Here is a 17,252-nt window from a genome sequence, read left to right as displayed (position 1 = left end):
GGAGGAAGCTATGGTGGTGGTTGTGAGTGGTTCATGAGATTGTGGTGGTGGTTCTGAGATGTGTAGTCAGATGGGTGGACGACATAGAGACCGGGCTGATTCAGATTGAAAAAGGGCTGAGAAGGATGAGGTGTAGCTGGCGATGAAGGCGGGCGTGTATCTGAGAGTGAGAATCCTGATGATGCTGCATTTGAGAACAGTGGCGGTGCTGTAGCTGCTACAGCGGTCCCACCACTGGACTGATCATGCCCTTGCCATGTCCTGGCTGGAAAGCTTTGATGAGAACGTAACATTGGACCTTTCTCTGGCGTTCTTTCCTGGAGACAAGAGCTGAATTTTTAGCACAGAAGATTATTCACTGAAATCTTCACGTTTTCCAGTTTAATGATGCAGATATTACAACACAGAAATAGCAAGCAACAACATAGAACTGTTTTTAAAGGATATCACTAAGTCGAGCTCAAGTATTTAACTGATCAAACATCACAACAGTAACCAGGTTCTGAACATCTATCTAACTGAACTCACTTATCACAAAAATTACTCAGGTCAAGTAAAGTTTGAAAATATTTAAAATTGTCTTTCTATTTCTCCTGATGTACTAGTTCTGGACAGAAGGTACAGAAGATTGTGAAAGTTATAAATGTATGGCAGTAGCAATCAGTTGGATATAAAGAGATGTGAGTTATGGTATTTATATTTACCATGGTCGAAAAGAACGCAGAAGGAAGGGAATGCCGATTACTAAGGTGATCTGAACCCCTCTTCAAGAAATTGAAAGGCGTATCACATGACGCTGTAGCCATGTGGTTCTCCATCTGTGAATATAAATCAAATGGAAGGGTCAGAAATTCATGAATCAAGGAAGAACCACGAGGGCTCGAGCAAGTTAATCCGGAAAATATAGCTTTGAGTTCCAGATTGCAATGACAGATCGACAAAGAAACATTTGATTAATGGTTGGAGCCAAACGCATATGAAAGTAAAGTAAATCATATTTGGAAAATCGCACCTTGGTGTTCCTTCCACATACTATACTGTTAGGGACATGGTGAAGCCGCTGGGCTCTATCTTTTTGCTTTGGACTATCTCCCAGTGAAAGAGAGATTCCCAAGTTGAGGTCAAGCTTAACATTAGCTGAATAGTGAATTCAGAAAACAAAATAGTAAGTTCGTAGTAGCTTTTCACATATTGAGCAGAGAAATCAAAGATGGTAGCAAAAGTTGCATAGCATTGACCAGTTTAATAAACAATGAACCGAGCATCAATAACATTACCTGCCTCGGGAATCATCCGTGATGCATGAGGCTCAATTAAGGAACCAGCTTGCCTTCCATTCCATTGCATGGCTGCCTTATCACAACCCCTAATTCCATAAGAATCTAAGCCATTAGTCTTGCAAATTATCCTAATAGCTAAAAGAATTTAGGATAAAAGAGTTCATCATACTGTAATTTACAATCACCAACAGCTGCAGCTTATACTCAGATGACAAACATCCCAAGACAGATATAAAAGTCTCATAGCCATCAGAATCTCTAGATATAACCCATAATTACAAATGGGGTTCTCCTCCTAATGGTTCTAACAGAAACATTTTCACATCAACGAAAAATAACCAAAATCTTCATCTGAGTAATCTCACTCTTTTTCTAGCAATGACTGACAACTACATTTAGACAATAACACAAAGAACACTGCATGTGTAAAAGCCCAAAATTAGATACAGGGAAAAGTTTATTACATGTTTCCATGAAACTGCTCCATTTGAGCTCCTCCCCAGCCGCCAATCTTTTGCAAAGCAACTCCTTGATATCTTGAATTATTCCTTGAGAAACCAGAGCTCTGTCGCCGAAGTACTTGCACAACTTCCTCTTTAGAAAGATTCGCCATCTGTAAAGTTCGAAAACAAGATCAGAACAAATCACCAGCATTCTTGTCTTCTTCATTATATATTCAATATCCGTAATCAAAAACCTGCTTGAGATCCTCTTCATAATCGCTGATAACGAAATTGATATCAGCCTCCAGACCCCTGAACTTGACAGCAGCTCGATCATAAGCCCTACAAGAACCAATGTTGAACTATGAAACAACAGTATCATAACCAAAAAAACAGTTGAGTGATCAATTAGGTCATATAAAACAACATAACTTTCAAAAGGCATTACCTAGCAGCAGCATGGGCAGTATCAAATCCACCTATTGAATTCAAAAAGTTAAAAGCTTTTATTAGAGAGCTAAGAACACAACATCAAAAAAAACAGCTCACAGTGGTAAAACCAATAGAATCCAATCCAATACCTAAATAAACTTGTTTGCCGCAATCCCTGCAACCAGTAAAATTGATTAAAATTTTAATACAAAATCTACAAAGCCCAGAACTTGGGAGCTAAAAGATAAACCCAGTTAAGACTCATCTAAGTAAAAAAAAATTACCAAATATGCGATTCCCATCTCCCGGTCCTCCGGTAGAAAGTGACACCTCTATACTGCGAACTCTTAGACCTAGGACCTCTCCTGCTTTTCTTAACCGGCTGTGACGGCGGCTGCATCACCCGTACAGCATCACCACCACCACCACCACCGCTTCCGCTGCCAATAAAGTCTCCGCCTTGATTCCCTCTCTGGAATGATATATCAACGGTGTTTCTAGAACTTTGTGCGCTCGAATCCATAAAACTAATACCATCTTTAGGAACAGGAAAAAACTCCTTAGTCATCATCACGGCACTTCTCTCATCATCATCATCACCATCATCTTCTTCTTCACCTCCTCCTCCTTTGAGTATTTCAAATTGAAACTTGACGGTTCTAGTGGAACAAAGCTCATCTTCACCATCGATACAGCTAGATGATGCCTCAGCATTAACAACAGAAGAGTTCGACGTCACCGATTCATCCATCTGATTATTCAAAGAAACCCCTTTAACAGTATCCGAATCGAAGCCGAGATTGAGATCCAGCATGAACAAAAAAAAAAAAAAAAAAAACTAAAACCCGACCTCAGAAAAAGTCAACGATCGGTCAATTGATTTTAGAAGAAATATCACATTTTCATCTGAGACAAAGAGTTGGGAGATTTTCAGATTCTGTTGGAGAAGGGAATAATAATAATCTCTCTCTCTCTCTCTCTCACAGATGTAGCTCGATCACTATGGAGACAAAAAAAACTAGATTCAAGAAACATACATGGCTAATTTGTTCTATGGGGGACTTGAAGAGACAAAATAATACTAATATACAGCTTTCGCCGGACGAAAGAGATTATCGTCGGCGAAGGAAGAGGAAGAACAAAAAAAAAAAAGAGAAACGGGGAATGATGATGGGACGTAAGCCTGTGGGTTAGTGGCAACAAAGGAACATTAATCTCTTTTTTATTATTATTCCTTCTTTCTCGGCAATTGGACACCGGTTCTGCCTGTATCCGGTTTAAAAAGTTAAAACGTGCTACTTGTTTTGTTTTTATTAGCAAAGTAAAAAAAAAAAACATATTTGGGAAAATGATATATTTTTCAAACATAATTAGGAAATACATACATTTACTATTTATAATTGGGAAAAAATACATTCACTACTGTTTAGCTATTTCCACGTCTATTTTTGCCATTAAGGATTCTACTTAATTACATCATATGCCATTGTTTCCCATTTTTTTTTTTTTTTTTCAAATAATTGTTAATATAATTATTTTTTAGAAAACTTTTTAAATACAAAAAATCTATGTTTTTTCTTTACAATTTAGTATGAATTTAAATTAATAATTTTTAAATAAATTATATAAATATTTTGTATTCGTACACATTTTTAAGTGTACAGATATCTATACATTAATAATGTGTACAGATGTAATTTTTACAAAACCATTGGGATACAGACATCTGAAAACCTAAGAATTAAACAAATTACAAATTTTAGATCCGTACACCTAATTAAATGTACAGATGTTTGTACACACTATTATGTGTACAGATGAAATTTGTTTAATTCTTAGGGTTTCAAATGTCTGCTTGTACTGCAATGTTTTTATACAAATTACATCTGTAAAGTTAATAATGTGTACAAACATCTGTACACATAATAATGTGTATAGACATCTGTACACATACTAAGGTGTACGGATAAAAAAATTTATATAATATATTTAAAAATTATTAAATAAAATTCAATGTATTTTTTGTGTCTAAGAAGTTTTCTAAAAATAGATTATATTAACAATTATTTGAATAATTATGATTGGATGAAAAAAAGTTTTATTTATTACCCACACACATACTCATTTTTGTAATTTTCTCACCAAACCTATGCCCCACCATTTCTCCATATCTCACAAACTCTCTATTACATAACATCCTATTTTTTCAATTTTAAATAGTGAATGTATTAGTTTCCAGTTTCCAAAATGTACTAATTTGCTAACAAACCCTTAAAAAATTATGAAATTTTACTGTTATTACTTTTTAAGCATTGCAGTCTAAAACAGTATAGCTTTTGGTGATTTTTTTTTACTGAACAAGGATAAGTTATTAAATAGTAATAAACTACACTAGATATGCATATGCTAGAGAGCCTATGGACATTAAACAATACGGTGCAGTTGTTAAGAATGTGTTAATTATTATTATTATTATTTTTTTTTTGAATGTGTTAATTAGTCTTAAGTTAATTTACACCAGTTTGAACTTTGAAGTGTGTTTTATTATCTACTCCCTCTGTCTCACATAGTTTGATGTTTAGTATATTTCACTCATATTAAGGCATAAGAAATATAATAAATTCATTATTTACTTTTTCTTTCAATTGGGTAAAGAGGTAAGTTTTCTTCTCTCTCACCTTTCTTATTTCTCATACTTTTCCACTTTTTACTCAAATAAATAATTAAAAAAGGAAAATTTATATTAAAAAATTGTAAACATCAATCGTTTAGGAACAAAAAAAAATTCCTTAAAACATCAAACTATCAAGGACAGAGGGAGTATAACCATTTCGTAAACAGATCATCAAAGGTTTCACTTTTTATTTTTAAACAAGCTGAACTTAAGTGAAATAGTAGTAAATTTAAAAAAAAAAAAAAAAAAACAGAATTTGTTAGACATAGAATGAATTAAACGAATTCGTTGTTAAATTATATGTCGTGTTAATCTAGAAACAAATAAGAAAGTAAGATCGGAGAGAAAGAAAGAGAAAATGCATCTAAGACCTATTTACAACTTTGAAGACACATAAAACCAAAAACCACTTAGAAGACACATATTCATAACTTTGAAGACAATGCATTTGTTTCCATTTATAGGCGGGTCCTATAGTTTATAGATACGTCCTACTCACAAGAAAGAAGAGAAAAATCTATAAAGAGTGAAATAGAATATTATGATGGCTTTATTAGTTGGATAACAAGTTTCCAACTAATGTAAGTGTCACACGTAAAAAAAAAAAGTGAAAATAAGCAAAAAATTAAATGCATAAATAAACAGAAATTATATCATCTAAAAAGTAGTGGTTATTGTAAAACGAGTGTGAAAATAGTTTAAGATGATAGAAAAGCAAATTTCACTTACATCATTGACGAAAGTTCGTATCATCAAATGATCAATGTATCATGATATATTCTTTATGTTGGCATGTTGCATTCATCGGAGTTCGAACTCAGGGTTACTGGCCAAAAAAGAAAAAAAAATGGCTTAAAAAATATCTTCTAGTTGTGTCCATCCATACGAATCTCTTTTTTTTTTCATTTGTAAATTGTTTATGTAATGGGGTAGGTCAAATGATAAATTTGCGACTTGTTTTAGCCGGTTGCCGAAAAATTGGAGTGTCAGAAAAATCTCGAAGATCATGAATATTAACGAGTAGCAGAGAGCCACGTGTACAACAGAGATTGAACCCCAGCCATTCAACTACTCTTTCTCTAAGGTCAAAATCTTCCTCATCTGTCTATCTGATCTGACGGTCCATATCCGTTCTTAGTTCTTACCTTCCTGAAATTTAGGGAATTCATTTTTTCCATTTTTCATTTTCATTCTACTTTTTTAAAGATTTGCCATTTTACCAAGTACAACCTTTGACGAAAACTGTTAATGTGAAACTGGGTTGTGGTACTGGAGTCACCATACTTGCAAGAGAAAATAAATCGTCTATAAAAAATAGAAAAAACGGTATGACGGTACATTAAACCAGAGAAAACGAAATTTTCAAAAGAAAACCAGAGAAAAAAAAAACAAATTTAGTCTTTATCTAGAATTTTAAAAATGTCACTGTTATTATATTTTTTTCTTTTTTGTTGTTGTCATTTTCTCTAATAAATACTATCAATCATTTCTTTGTAAAAACATAAATATATTAAACATACACTATAGACGTGGACGCCTCATGTCCTATCTTCTTTTGATGGATGTATAATATTATTTTCTCTTCTTCTTTTTTCTATTTTTTTGGGGAAAACCTCTACATACCTAATTTATCACACTTCGGTTAAAGGCTTTTTGTTCAAGATTTGTCTATTTAGAATTTAGTAACATTCCCTAGAACACAGATTCACTAGCATTGTGCCATTGTGGTTTGGAAGCTTTTCCACTCAGTGTTTTCTTACCTTCAGACTTGAGTTATAGGATTATATCATTATAAAACCCGGTTGTTGCTATGATATACTATTTTCTTTTAGTAATGAAAACTTCTTTAAATTTAAGTTGAATAAAAACAAATCACAGATAATATATTTAAATTATCAATAGTTGTCCACAAAGTCCATGATCATATGAGTTTATTATTCAGAAAATGAATATTGTTTCTGGTACGATGTGACACTGCAATTTCAAGTTGGCCATCTTTTTCGTGCGGTTTTTCAATTATGCTGATTTTAATACAAAGTACTTTAGTACTGTATATTTTTATTAATATTTTAAAGTAAGGGTAATTTAAACAGAGAGTAATTATGTGTTTTCGTTTACAAAAAAAAAGCCAATAAACCGTCCTGCAACAATCAGTAACTAATTGCCGATAAAGCTTGCAGCCGAGTACACGTACATATTCCTGTGAGAATCTCCAACGAATGACCCAAGTTTGTGTTTACTTACCGACGTTACCGTCATTACTTGTAGATAACTAACGTAAGTTTTCATCTCCTAATTTGGTTTGTTTTAGCTTCCCCAAACTTTCGGAATTAACAATTCACAAGAAGAGACGTAATAGCCATTTAATTTGCGTTTTTTCAAATTGTTATTAAAACTCAACCTTGCTTATCAGAAAACCTTAATTAAACACCAAAACTCCAAAACCATTTCTTACAAGAATTATGTAACTACCTTAAATAGCTTCCCCAAACTTTCGGAATTAACAATTCACAAGACGAGACGTAATAGCCACTTAATTTGCGTTTTTTCAAATTGTTATAAAAACTCAACCTTGCTTATCAGAAAACCTTAATTAAACACCAAAACTCCAAAACCATTTCTTACAAGAATTATGTAACTACCTTAAACACCCGAACAGTTTATGTGTTGTAACTATCTTCAGACGTAAACACCGAGATACTAATACTAAAGTCAGTAACGAAGCTTAAGCGATTCCAAGATGTTTGCAATGTTGCTTCCGTGAGATCTACGCAAGAGATGGATAAAAGGCATGAGCTTCTGCACCAAACACCAAAACAGATCAATCCTAGACATCTTCGTCGATTTCAGTGCGTTGCACACCACGAAATTCCCATACTCATTCCTCGCCAGCCTCATCAACCTGTCTCCATCGCACTCCAAAAGCTCCACAACCACCACTACCATCGACTCATGATCCACCTCCAGAAGCTTCTCCACGATGTAGCTTCCATACTTCTTAAACGAGAGGTCAATGCAATGGCCACAGAGACTAACCGCGATGTTGTGCATGGTACGCAAGTCTTTCAATGCAAGCACACGTTGGACCACAAAGTTCCCTGAAGCGTCGTTGCTTAGGCAGAGAGCGTTGTATGCGACCAAGTCTAGTATCTGATCTCTGTAGTAAGGATCATCGGCATCGGTTATGATATCGTTGAGGGCGATGCAGCCGTGTTGGTCACGCGCTAGGTCGAGAGCGTAGTAGAGAACCTTCTCGTACATTGCCTTCTTCATGTCCTCATCAAAAACGACCATGGCTCGTATCGTCACGTAGGATGCGTATTTGTCGGTCGTGATGTGGAGGAAGCGGCGCAAGATAGCGGCGCAGAAGAGCGCGTCAGCGTCATCTGATTTGCCGAGGAGCTTCTGCACGCGTCTCGAGCCGTGCTTGTTTGTGACGATCGCCATGAAGTAGTCGGAGTCTGACGTCAGCGAAGAAGCCATCCTATGAAGCTCTGTTTTGTCTAACGTTGCGATCATCTCTTTAAAGGAGGACATACCGTCGCAGCAAGTCATTAGGTTGAACATCGCTGCGTGCAAGTGAGTGGCGGAGGCGCGTGGGGCGAACCCCGGAGGAGGAACGGAACCGGAGATTCCATTAGGGTATGGTAAAGCATCGAACAAGGTCGACATTGAAAAGGTATCACCAGCGACTGCCATTGATGATATACAGAAAAGGTTTCCTTTAATAAATTTGTTGTGTGGTTTTTGAGAATGAGAGAATTGTGAATGATGAGATTGTTGGATCTGTGGTGATATGCTAAATAGTATTTATAGATGAAGTTTTAGGGTCTTTTGTTAGTTTTCCTTTTCCTAGTTACAACACAAGTCGGATTTACATTATTCCTTTTCCTTTTGGTAACTTTATGATTTTACTACTTGTATTTGGAAAATAAAATGGAAACAAGTAGAGAATTTCGTACAATCTACAACGTTCTACGAAGAAGTTGAATTACAATTTAGCCACAAAAATCAAATTAACTTGGTTTCTTTTCAAAAAAGGAAAAATAGCAACTAAAGAGCTTTGCTATATTTGACTCTGTTTCGGAGCGTTTCAACTATATTTGACTCTGTTTCGGAGTATTTATACATTTGGGCTATAATAAATTGAAGGCCAAAGAACTCTCTCAAGATTATATTGTAAACATATATTTCAAAATCAGAAGTTGTAAATAAAGTAACATGAATGAAATCCAAAACATGTTTTACCATTTGGTGGATATTCTAATATCAGATTCTGCAAAAATACGCACACACACACACACACACACACACAAATTCTCCAGATGATATAATCACACAAAAATCAGATCAAAATTTTCAGTAATGCTAACACAAACCAAATATCTATTTAAAATGTTGATTCTTGCTGACTTCATCAATGACCGTAAGAAGAAACCGTAAGAAACAAGTCAAGTTTGAGCAGAGAAGCGTAAATCAAACCCTTTCGATTGGAGGATCTTCGTAAACAACGAACTCAACTTCGCAGTAGTGCTTGCATTTATAAACCTTGAGTTTTTTTTTTGTCAATAAACTATATTAGATTTTGTTCATTTTTTCTTGTCAATGAACTAAATTAGAGTAATTAGTATTTTTTTGGTCACATTCAACAATACTAGATTAGTATTTTCTTGGGATTGGATTCGAGGGGTAAGAATTTGAACTTTATTATTACCTCTAACTGCAACTAACCAAAAAAGAAAGAAAAAGAAGAAGATAATACCAAACCGAGATTGTAATTATTATTCAATCCAGAGTCTAGCCAAACAGCACAACCAGTGATACCACCATAAAAATTAACATCAAATATACGATAAGCGCAGCTATCTCACCACCAAGACCCTCATTGAATTCGGTTAAGGGGATCGGTTTAGCTCCATAGGTGTAGGTAAAAGAATATCCACACCTGAAAGGTAACAAAGGAAGCACTAAATGTTTTTATATAATTGTGTTATCTGAACGACAATATGTTGCTATCAAAGAGGTAGTATACGTACCTGCAAGTTATGCGGTCGCATCCGGAAGAACGTTCAACCATGTGTTGGCAGTTATCACATTGACGCCACTGTTTATGATTTGCTAGAGACTTTAGCTCCGCATCATCGTTTTCAATTTGCAACATCTTGTAAAAGCTGCAGCTTAGCAGACTATGCCACGGAACTTTGCAGTTGATACAGAAGTCGCCACCACAACTGAAGCATCTCCTACGTCCAGTCCCAGCAAATACAGTAAAACCTCTATAAATTAATAATGTTGGGACCAAGACATTTTATTAATTTATAGTGATATTAATTTATAGATATATTTTTAATTGTTTTTTTTTAAAATTATGAATTGGAACAATTATAGCAAAATAAGATTAAACTTTCGGATGTTATAAATTTTATGGTTTAGGAATTGAACTTGTAATATTTATAAAGCATTATTGACAATAAATTACAAATACTATAAACAAATTGACTTATACACATGACATACATAAATTCAAATTTATGAATAATAATAATATTAATTCTCATATTTTAATAATCTGTCTAATTATCAAATTGTAAATGATGCATATCTAAAAATTAAAACTTTAAAATTTAATTATTTGTATGACATGTTATAAAATATTTTAGAGATATCATTATAGTTTGAAAATACAACATTACAAATGTTCTATAGAAATGAGTTTTAGGAGAAACAGACACTATTATATCAGTATATATATATATAAATTTACATGATTATTAATTTATGATATTATTGGGACCATATTTTACATTGAGATTTCAAAAAAATTATTATCTTATTATCTTATCGAATATTGTTAATTTTTACACTGGCCCGACTTGGGACCAGCAAAATTTATTAATTTATAGTGATTATTAATTTATAGAGTATTAATTTATAGAGGTTATAAATTAAAGAAAAAAGCTCGGTTTTGGACATTAGATACGAGCATTTTTGGTATGGACAGTAAACTCTCTGACTATGAGGCATCGAAACCTCTCTAATCATCAGCTTCCACATCAAACTCTGCTTTTCAGTCAATATCTCCCCACATACATCCATAGATAGCTGAGAGTTACAGCGATACTGAGGACATGTCGGTATCTTTCTATCACGAAGCTTCACCTCGATATGTGCTTTCACACAAGTTAAGCAAAATCTATGACCTTGTGCACAAGCAGGAAACATGAAATAAGTATCAATGTCGTCGAAACAGATATCGCAAGTCTCTTCCATGAAACTCTCTTCCGTGAAACTGTTATTCTCTACCGTGAAACTTTTCTTTTCTTCTGTGAAACTTCTCTTCTCTTGCGTTAAACTTTTCTTTTCTTCCGTCCACCTCTTTATCATAAAGGTTCTGTAGATAATCTTAGAATTATCAAAGAACATCTCAACAGGAATGCTAGACATGAATCGCTTTCTCATAGCTTTCATCACATCATGCATTAGCAAAACAATCACATTCTCCTTGGGATACGATGTTTCCCATAACTATATTAAAAATCAAATCAACGTGTTACATCATCAATTCCATTTCCTAATATTATAAGTATACAGATATTAAGGAAAAGAAAAGTGAATCTTACGTATTTGAAAATCTGAGGGAGACGACAATATATTTTGATGTGATTGATCCCTAACTTAGCGGCTTCTTCTAGACCACGCATCAAAGCCCTAACATCAGCCTCCTCTACGGAAATCGTCATGCAATGGTGACGAAGCGGTTCATTAGTGTTGAACACCAGATTATTCTCCTGGTCGCAAATTTTAACCTCAAGCCGTGTAACCGAGAATGGCGTTTCACTTTCCAAACCTCTGAAGTAAAGCTTGTAAAACTGACGTTTCACATTAGCGCGATAAACGCCATGGAAGTTCATTTCACAATCCACCAGGTTTACTGTAGTATGAGATTTATTAGATTTATATATAATAGTGTAACAACAAAGCAAATCTCCGTAATCATGATCGACGCTAAGAAGTAAGAATATTCTGAGAAAATCGGGGGAAATCATAGTTCTATGTATATCCAAAACATTTACTAATTTAAAGTCAAAAAAATGTAAGTTAAAAGATTCGGTTTAGGTAACTTAACCAAACAACCTTCACAGTCTAAGAGCATGGGCATTGGTGTCCCTCAGATTTTGGTCCCTCAAATATAATAAGATTATTTTCAGAGTTTCTTAAGTTTGGTATGGGCATTGGTGTCCCTCACATTTTGGTCCCCCAGCATGCAATATAACTACAATGAGACACAAGAGAAAGCATCAAAGGTCATCGCCAGCCATACGAAGCTAAATCACACTTGACTATTGCTTAGTTAAGTTACCTGAATAACTGACGGCAAGAGCAGAGAAAAGAGCCATTTGAACTGCAGTCCCTGCAAGTAGGAGAAGCAAAGAAACGAGTCAAGGTTCATTCTACAATATAATCAATCACCGTTTACAGTTTCAGTTCAAAACATTCTAGATAGTTTCTCTAGACTACTACACTGAGCAGCATAAACTTATCAGAGTAATATCAGCTCAAGTGATTAAACAAAACAAACAAATTCATATCAAAACGTTTTCAGCATTCTGTGACTGTAAACAAGTTGCAGAACCACAAATGCTGCCACCATGGTTCATATCTTCAATTAGTAAAAACCAGGAACAAAATCAATCCAGTAACCATGGAAGCTACAAAAGTTCCAAGCACTGAAAAAGTGACAATGGCTCCAAAGTTTGAAAAGAAAGGTTTCTGCATAAAAACCCAGCAACAACGTAAGCATCATCAAGAATTCGAAAGCAAGGATGCAATATCTGATGGTAAAACAAGAAAAGCAATAAGTACAGGAGAGGTATCTGCACTTACAGGTTGCAGACTGAAGCCTGACTGGGTGCAAACAAGTACGTCAAGGAAAAACAACATATTTGGTTGCCAAATTGAGAAGATCATGACACACAGAGACGTAAGTGTAAACTAAAGGCAAGAACATTAGCAAATACAAAACTCGATAGACTCTTCTTCTGAGATAACAATGGCTTTGTTAAGATACCTGCATCACACCAGTTACCTTGTCAAACCAAACAAAGCTATACGTTCCTCAAAAGTTAATGAAGCGGATTGAAAGTTTTTTACTTGCTATCATTGGTATGCTCGATTTTTCTACTTCCAGCAATAGCAGAGTTCTTGTCTTGTGTTTCATTAGCTGCTCTATAACCAACATACAGAGCTATAAAATGCTACAATTAGTCTTATAGTAGTTATAGTAGTAGTCAAGTATCTTCCCCAGTAAGCATCGGCTAAGATAGCTCCAATGAGAGGAGTAAGATAACAAGTCCCTTGCCATGTAGTAACATTTGTAGCAGCGGAAACGTTTCCTTGATGTAGCTTAGTAGTGAGGTAAGTGATAATATTCCCAACAATACCATAGTAAGCTAGCCTCTCACAGCATTCATTACCAAGAATGAAAGGACAAGCTTTCCAGTTCCATGTTTTCTCCTTCAATGGTGGGTTCCATTAAAGTCCACCGAACCATCTTCAGCATACAATTTTGCTTCCTGGTTCCAAAACAAAATCACAAAACATTGGAATCATCACCTAAATATAAAAACGATCATGAGAACAACACTCGGATCAAATAAAACAGTGATTACCCAGAAACTATCTCAATAAACCCATAAATGAAAAGCATAAGATCAACCTAAAGCCCAGATTTTTTTTTTTTTGGAATTCAGCAGAAACCTAAACATGCGAAATCAAAATTAGCTAAACCTAACTGATCAGAAATTGAACAAACCTGTGAAATTAAACCTTCTTCGATGAGAGGTCTTTGCTCTTCTTCGATGGAACCCATCGTCTGAATCTTCGCTACGAAACCAAATTTAGACGCTGCCACTTGTAACAAAGGACGGAGAAAAATACGTCCCCTTTGGAGGAACGTTTCTTTAATAATTGTTTCATTTCTATTTAAATTTAAAATTTTTATACTGAAGGACGGGACAAAACTACGCTGATGCACATGATCTAAGCTTTTGATTTTGTCCACGTCACCACTCGAGTCCCACATTGCACGTAGGCTACTTATGCCACGTCATCTCACCCAAAAAAAATATCTTCTCTGACCTTTTTTTTGTTTTGGTTCCACCACCTCCCCAAAAGTCTCGATCTTTTCAATCTTCTTCTTCTCTGTTTCTCTATCAAGTTTTTTTTTTTTTTTTTGTTTAAATTCTATTTTAGTAGCAACTGGGTTTTGTTAGTTGTTGCCTTGTTGGGTAAAAGAAAATATTGATACGAATCAAAACTAGATTATATGCTAAACAAACCAGATTAAGCAAAATCTGTTATTTTATTTTTATTTTTTTGGGTTTCGAAGTCAGACATGGTGAGAGATTCTGGTGTTCTTCATCTATGGATAAGCTTGATGCTAGTTTTTTTCTTCTTCTTTATTGTTCCTTTGACAATCTCGTGCTGCTTCACTTTTTGTGCTTATCTCATTTAGTATATAGCATATCTTATAGTTTGATTCTGTATCATTTCCTTATAGTTTGATTTTGTATCTGGGTTCTGAAATTTTTTTAAGAGTGGCGAGTGGATTCCGAATTCCACAAGCAAACCTACTTTTGGTGAAGCCCAACCCACCAACCCTAACTTATTTAAGGGTTTCGAAACCCTTCTCCCTCAGCATCAACGATAAGTTTTCTTTTAACTCTAGAACTTTTAGTTTCCATATTTTCTATTCTCTCTCAAACTCGAGTTTTATTCGATGTTCTTTGAGAACTAACCCTATTAACCTCGAAGTTTAGCTTTTTCTTCTCAAGGATTCGACAATGGAGTCACACACGAAAACCTACCAAAGGAAGGGAAGGAGATCAACCTTTGCTGCTGCTACAACCGGAGGTGATGCCGTCGAACCTCGAGAACCCCAAGGGAGAGGAAACGTTCCGCATTCCCAACCGTTGGCTGGACGTTTTGCTTCACCCACCCGATGCTCAACCCGATCCGTCACCCGATCCGGTGCTCGAGCAACCGATCGAGTAGACCACCAAGTACGCTCACCGAGTCCAATGGCGAGTGCTGTTCGCCGCTCTCCTCAACGTAGGGACCTGTCTACGTCTGTAAGAACTGTTACCCACCCTATGGAAGTCGATTCTGATGCTGGTGAAGGAGAGCAAGAGGAGATCTAAACATCTCGATCAAGGAGCAGAGCTGCGGTTGCAAGAGGGAAGAGACCAGCTTCAGAGAAGGCTAAGAGGGTAGTTGAGAGAGCTGCTGAGGAAGAGGATTAAGATACAGAGGAGGAGAACCGTGAGAGAGAGGAGGAGCAGAGAGAAAGGACACGCCAAGCCTCGCGGAGGCAGAAGCAGAAGGAGGTGGGGACTCCGACAAAACTCTTCAAGGTTTTCCGGAAGATGAGCTTCGTTGGTACCCGATACCCTCACCGTGAGACAATGAAGCAGTTGGGCATCGCTAGAGATGTTGAGTTCCTGTTCGACATGTGCCACCTGGACAATATGATGCGAGCTCACCTTGAAGCCTATGAGGAGGAGACGGTCCACTTTCTCTCAACTTTGAAGTTGCACTACTTTGAGGACCACCTGACCCTACTACCCGATGGGGGGATCGGGTTCATCACCTTCTCCGTGAGAAACAAGGAGTACCGGCTCATTTTCAAGGAGATGGAGAAGCTGTAAGGTTTCAAAGCTGGTAGTGGAGAAGGAATGGAGGTTAGCAAGGAGGAAATGAGGTCCCTATGGCTGACAATAGGAGACAAGCTCCAAATCCGCTCAAATAAGGAGTCCTGTCTTGAGGTATTTTCACAAGTCCCTTGCATGCACTCTTTTTGTTAGAAAAGAGACTGAGAATGTGAATGATCATGAGCTCCAGCTGTTAGACATTGCATTGTGTGGAGTTTTGGATAATGCTAGGGATGGTACACCACTAGTTGGAGATGTTGCGGATACTAGTATGGTGTTTGTGCTGCTCGATCAGTTCCTCTACCTCAAGTCATGGGCTATTAAGAGAAAAGAAGGAGGCAGAGAGATCTCCATTGGAGGACTGGTCACACCAATCTTGGTAGCTTGTGATGTGCCCTTGAAGGGAGTGGTACACGACCCGAGATGGTTGGACGTCGACTACCTCGTGCTGGCGAGATTTTTGGCTTATGAGAGGCCTAACGACATGATGCTTTTCAAGTTCGTCCATCCAACCGCCGGAGCCGCCCAAATGATCCTACCCAATGTAATGTGCACCAAGGTTCGGCTGGGAGACAACATCGACTTTGCACCGCCTTTGGAGGAGCTGTACAACACGAAGGAGGAATCCGAAACGGAGAAAAGAGAGGAAACCGGGCAAAGACAGGGAGATAGTTCGGAAGATTTCGATTTTGAGGAGTATGTGTGCTCCCAAAAGCAACCGGTTGGAGTGAGGGAAGCCTACAAGAGGATCAGATGGCTGAAGAAGATGAACAAGTTTTTGGTGAGGAAGGTAAAGGATTTTACCGGTTCGGTGAAGACTATGGGAGGTCAAATCAAGGAGCTGCAAGATAAGGCAAGCTGTGCCTCAGCTCCTACCTCGGCACACGCACCAACTTGGATGGGGAGAAGCGGACCGCTAGGGAGGAACTCGAGGAATGCCACCTCCAGATTCTTACCGAGCATCATCATACGAACTCCAAGCAGAGAGAGATGTCACCCAACCAGAAGCATCACGGAGAAGCCATTCAGACGCCTATCCGATGCTTAACCCGATGGGATACATGATGCCTTATCCGATGCACCCATCGAGCACCCAATCTGGTGATTACTCAGGACTCTTCCCCTCGCCTTACCAGATGCCATACACGATGCCGTATACGATGCACCCTGCGAGTGGCTATACGGGTGATCACTCTGGACCTTTTCCGCCATACCCATCGTACTACCCGATGCCCTACTTGATGAGCTATGCGATACCCCCTCGATCAACCCCTCGGATGCCGGTCCGAGTAAGTCGTCCGTGCATATCACCGAGCTCTCTGACGAGCAACCACCGGCACCTGCTGAAGCCAGAGACGACCCTGGCTACACGTTGGCGAGTATGGAGGCTGCTGCAACCTCCTTCTTCACCAACCCATGAGGTACCACTTTCATCCAATCTTTGTAAATAACATTGCATTTAGTTTATTTCATTTTGTGTGATTCTTGGATTCTTTTTCCAACTTTTACTTACACAGAGACTGTATAATTTAAGTTTGGGGGAGGGTCCAGAATATTTTTAATTTTGTGTTTTATTTTCTTAATTTTCTTCTTTCAAATTTTTGCATGCTAGTTTTATTCATTTGAGTCTGCATCTATATGCATTGAAAAACTCCAAAAAAATTTGAAAAATTTAAAATTAAAAAAAAAAAAAAAGAGTGTTCATGTAGTTGCA

General features: G+C 36.9%; 2 protein-coding genes across 4 annotated transcripts in view; both read right to left on the bottom strand.

Moving 5' to 3' along the window:
• LOC104726607 (AP2-like ethylene-responsive transcription factor TOE2) overlaps positions 1-3,337 on the bottom strand; it is a 4,485-nt gene extending 1,148 nt beyond the window's left edge. The window contains exons 1-10 of one of the 3 annotated variants that reach the window (XM_010445499.1): positions 3,006-3,337; positions 2,440-2,906; positions 2,305-2,330; positions 2,172-2,202; positions 1,978-2,065; positions 1,745-1,893; positions 1,278-1,366; positions 1,013-1,137; positions 705-818; positions 1-317 (exon numbers count right to left, since the gene is read on the bottom strand). In XM_010445499.1, coding sequence (XP_010443801.1) covers positions 9-317; positions 705-818; positions 1,013-1,137; positions 1,278-1,366; positions 1,745-1,893; positions 1,978-2,065; positions 2,172-2,202; positions 2,305-2,330; positions 2,440-2,906 — 1,398 coding nt within the window. In that variant the 5' untranslated portion in view covers positions 3,006-3,337 and the 3' untranslated portion in view covers positions 1-8. Of the gene's footprint in view, positions 318-704; positions 819-1,012; positions 1,138-1,277; positions 1,367-1,744; positions 1,894-1,977; positions 2,066-2,171; positions 2,203-2,304; positions 2,331-2,439 lie in introns of all 3 variants that reach the window. The other 2 variants (XM_010445498.1, XM_010445500.1) reach the window with 2 other exon arrangements.
• Positions 7,542-8,528, bottom strand: LOC104729010 (pumilio homolog 18-like). The gene has a single exon (XM_010447912.1). It carries the CDS (start codon positions 8,526-8,528, stop codon positions 7,542-7,544), a length of 987 nt encoding a protein of 328 aa, XP_010446214.1.

Source organism: Camelina sativa, chromosome 11 (genome assembly GCF_000633955.1).
Source record: "Camelina sativa cultivar DH55 chromosome 11, Cs, whole genome shotgun sequence".
NCBI lineage: Eukaryota > Viridiplantae > Streptophyta > Magnoliopsida > Brassicales > Brassicaceae > Camelina > Camelina sativa.
This window is presented reverse-complemented; position numbering and strand designations above follow the sequence as displayed.

Excerpts from the sequence above, each read along its gene's own strand:
- LOC104729010 (XM_010447912.1), bottom strand. The coding sequence starts at position 8,528 with ATGGCAGTCGCTGGTGATACCTTTTCAATGTCGACCTTGTTCGATGCT.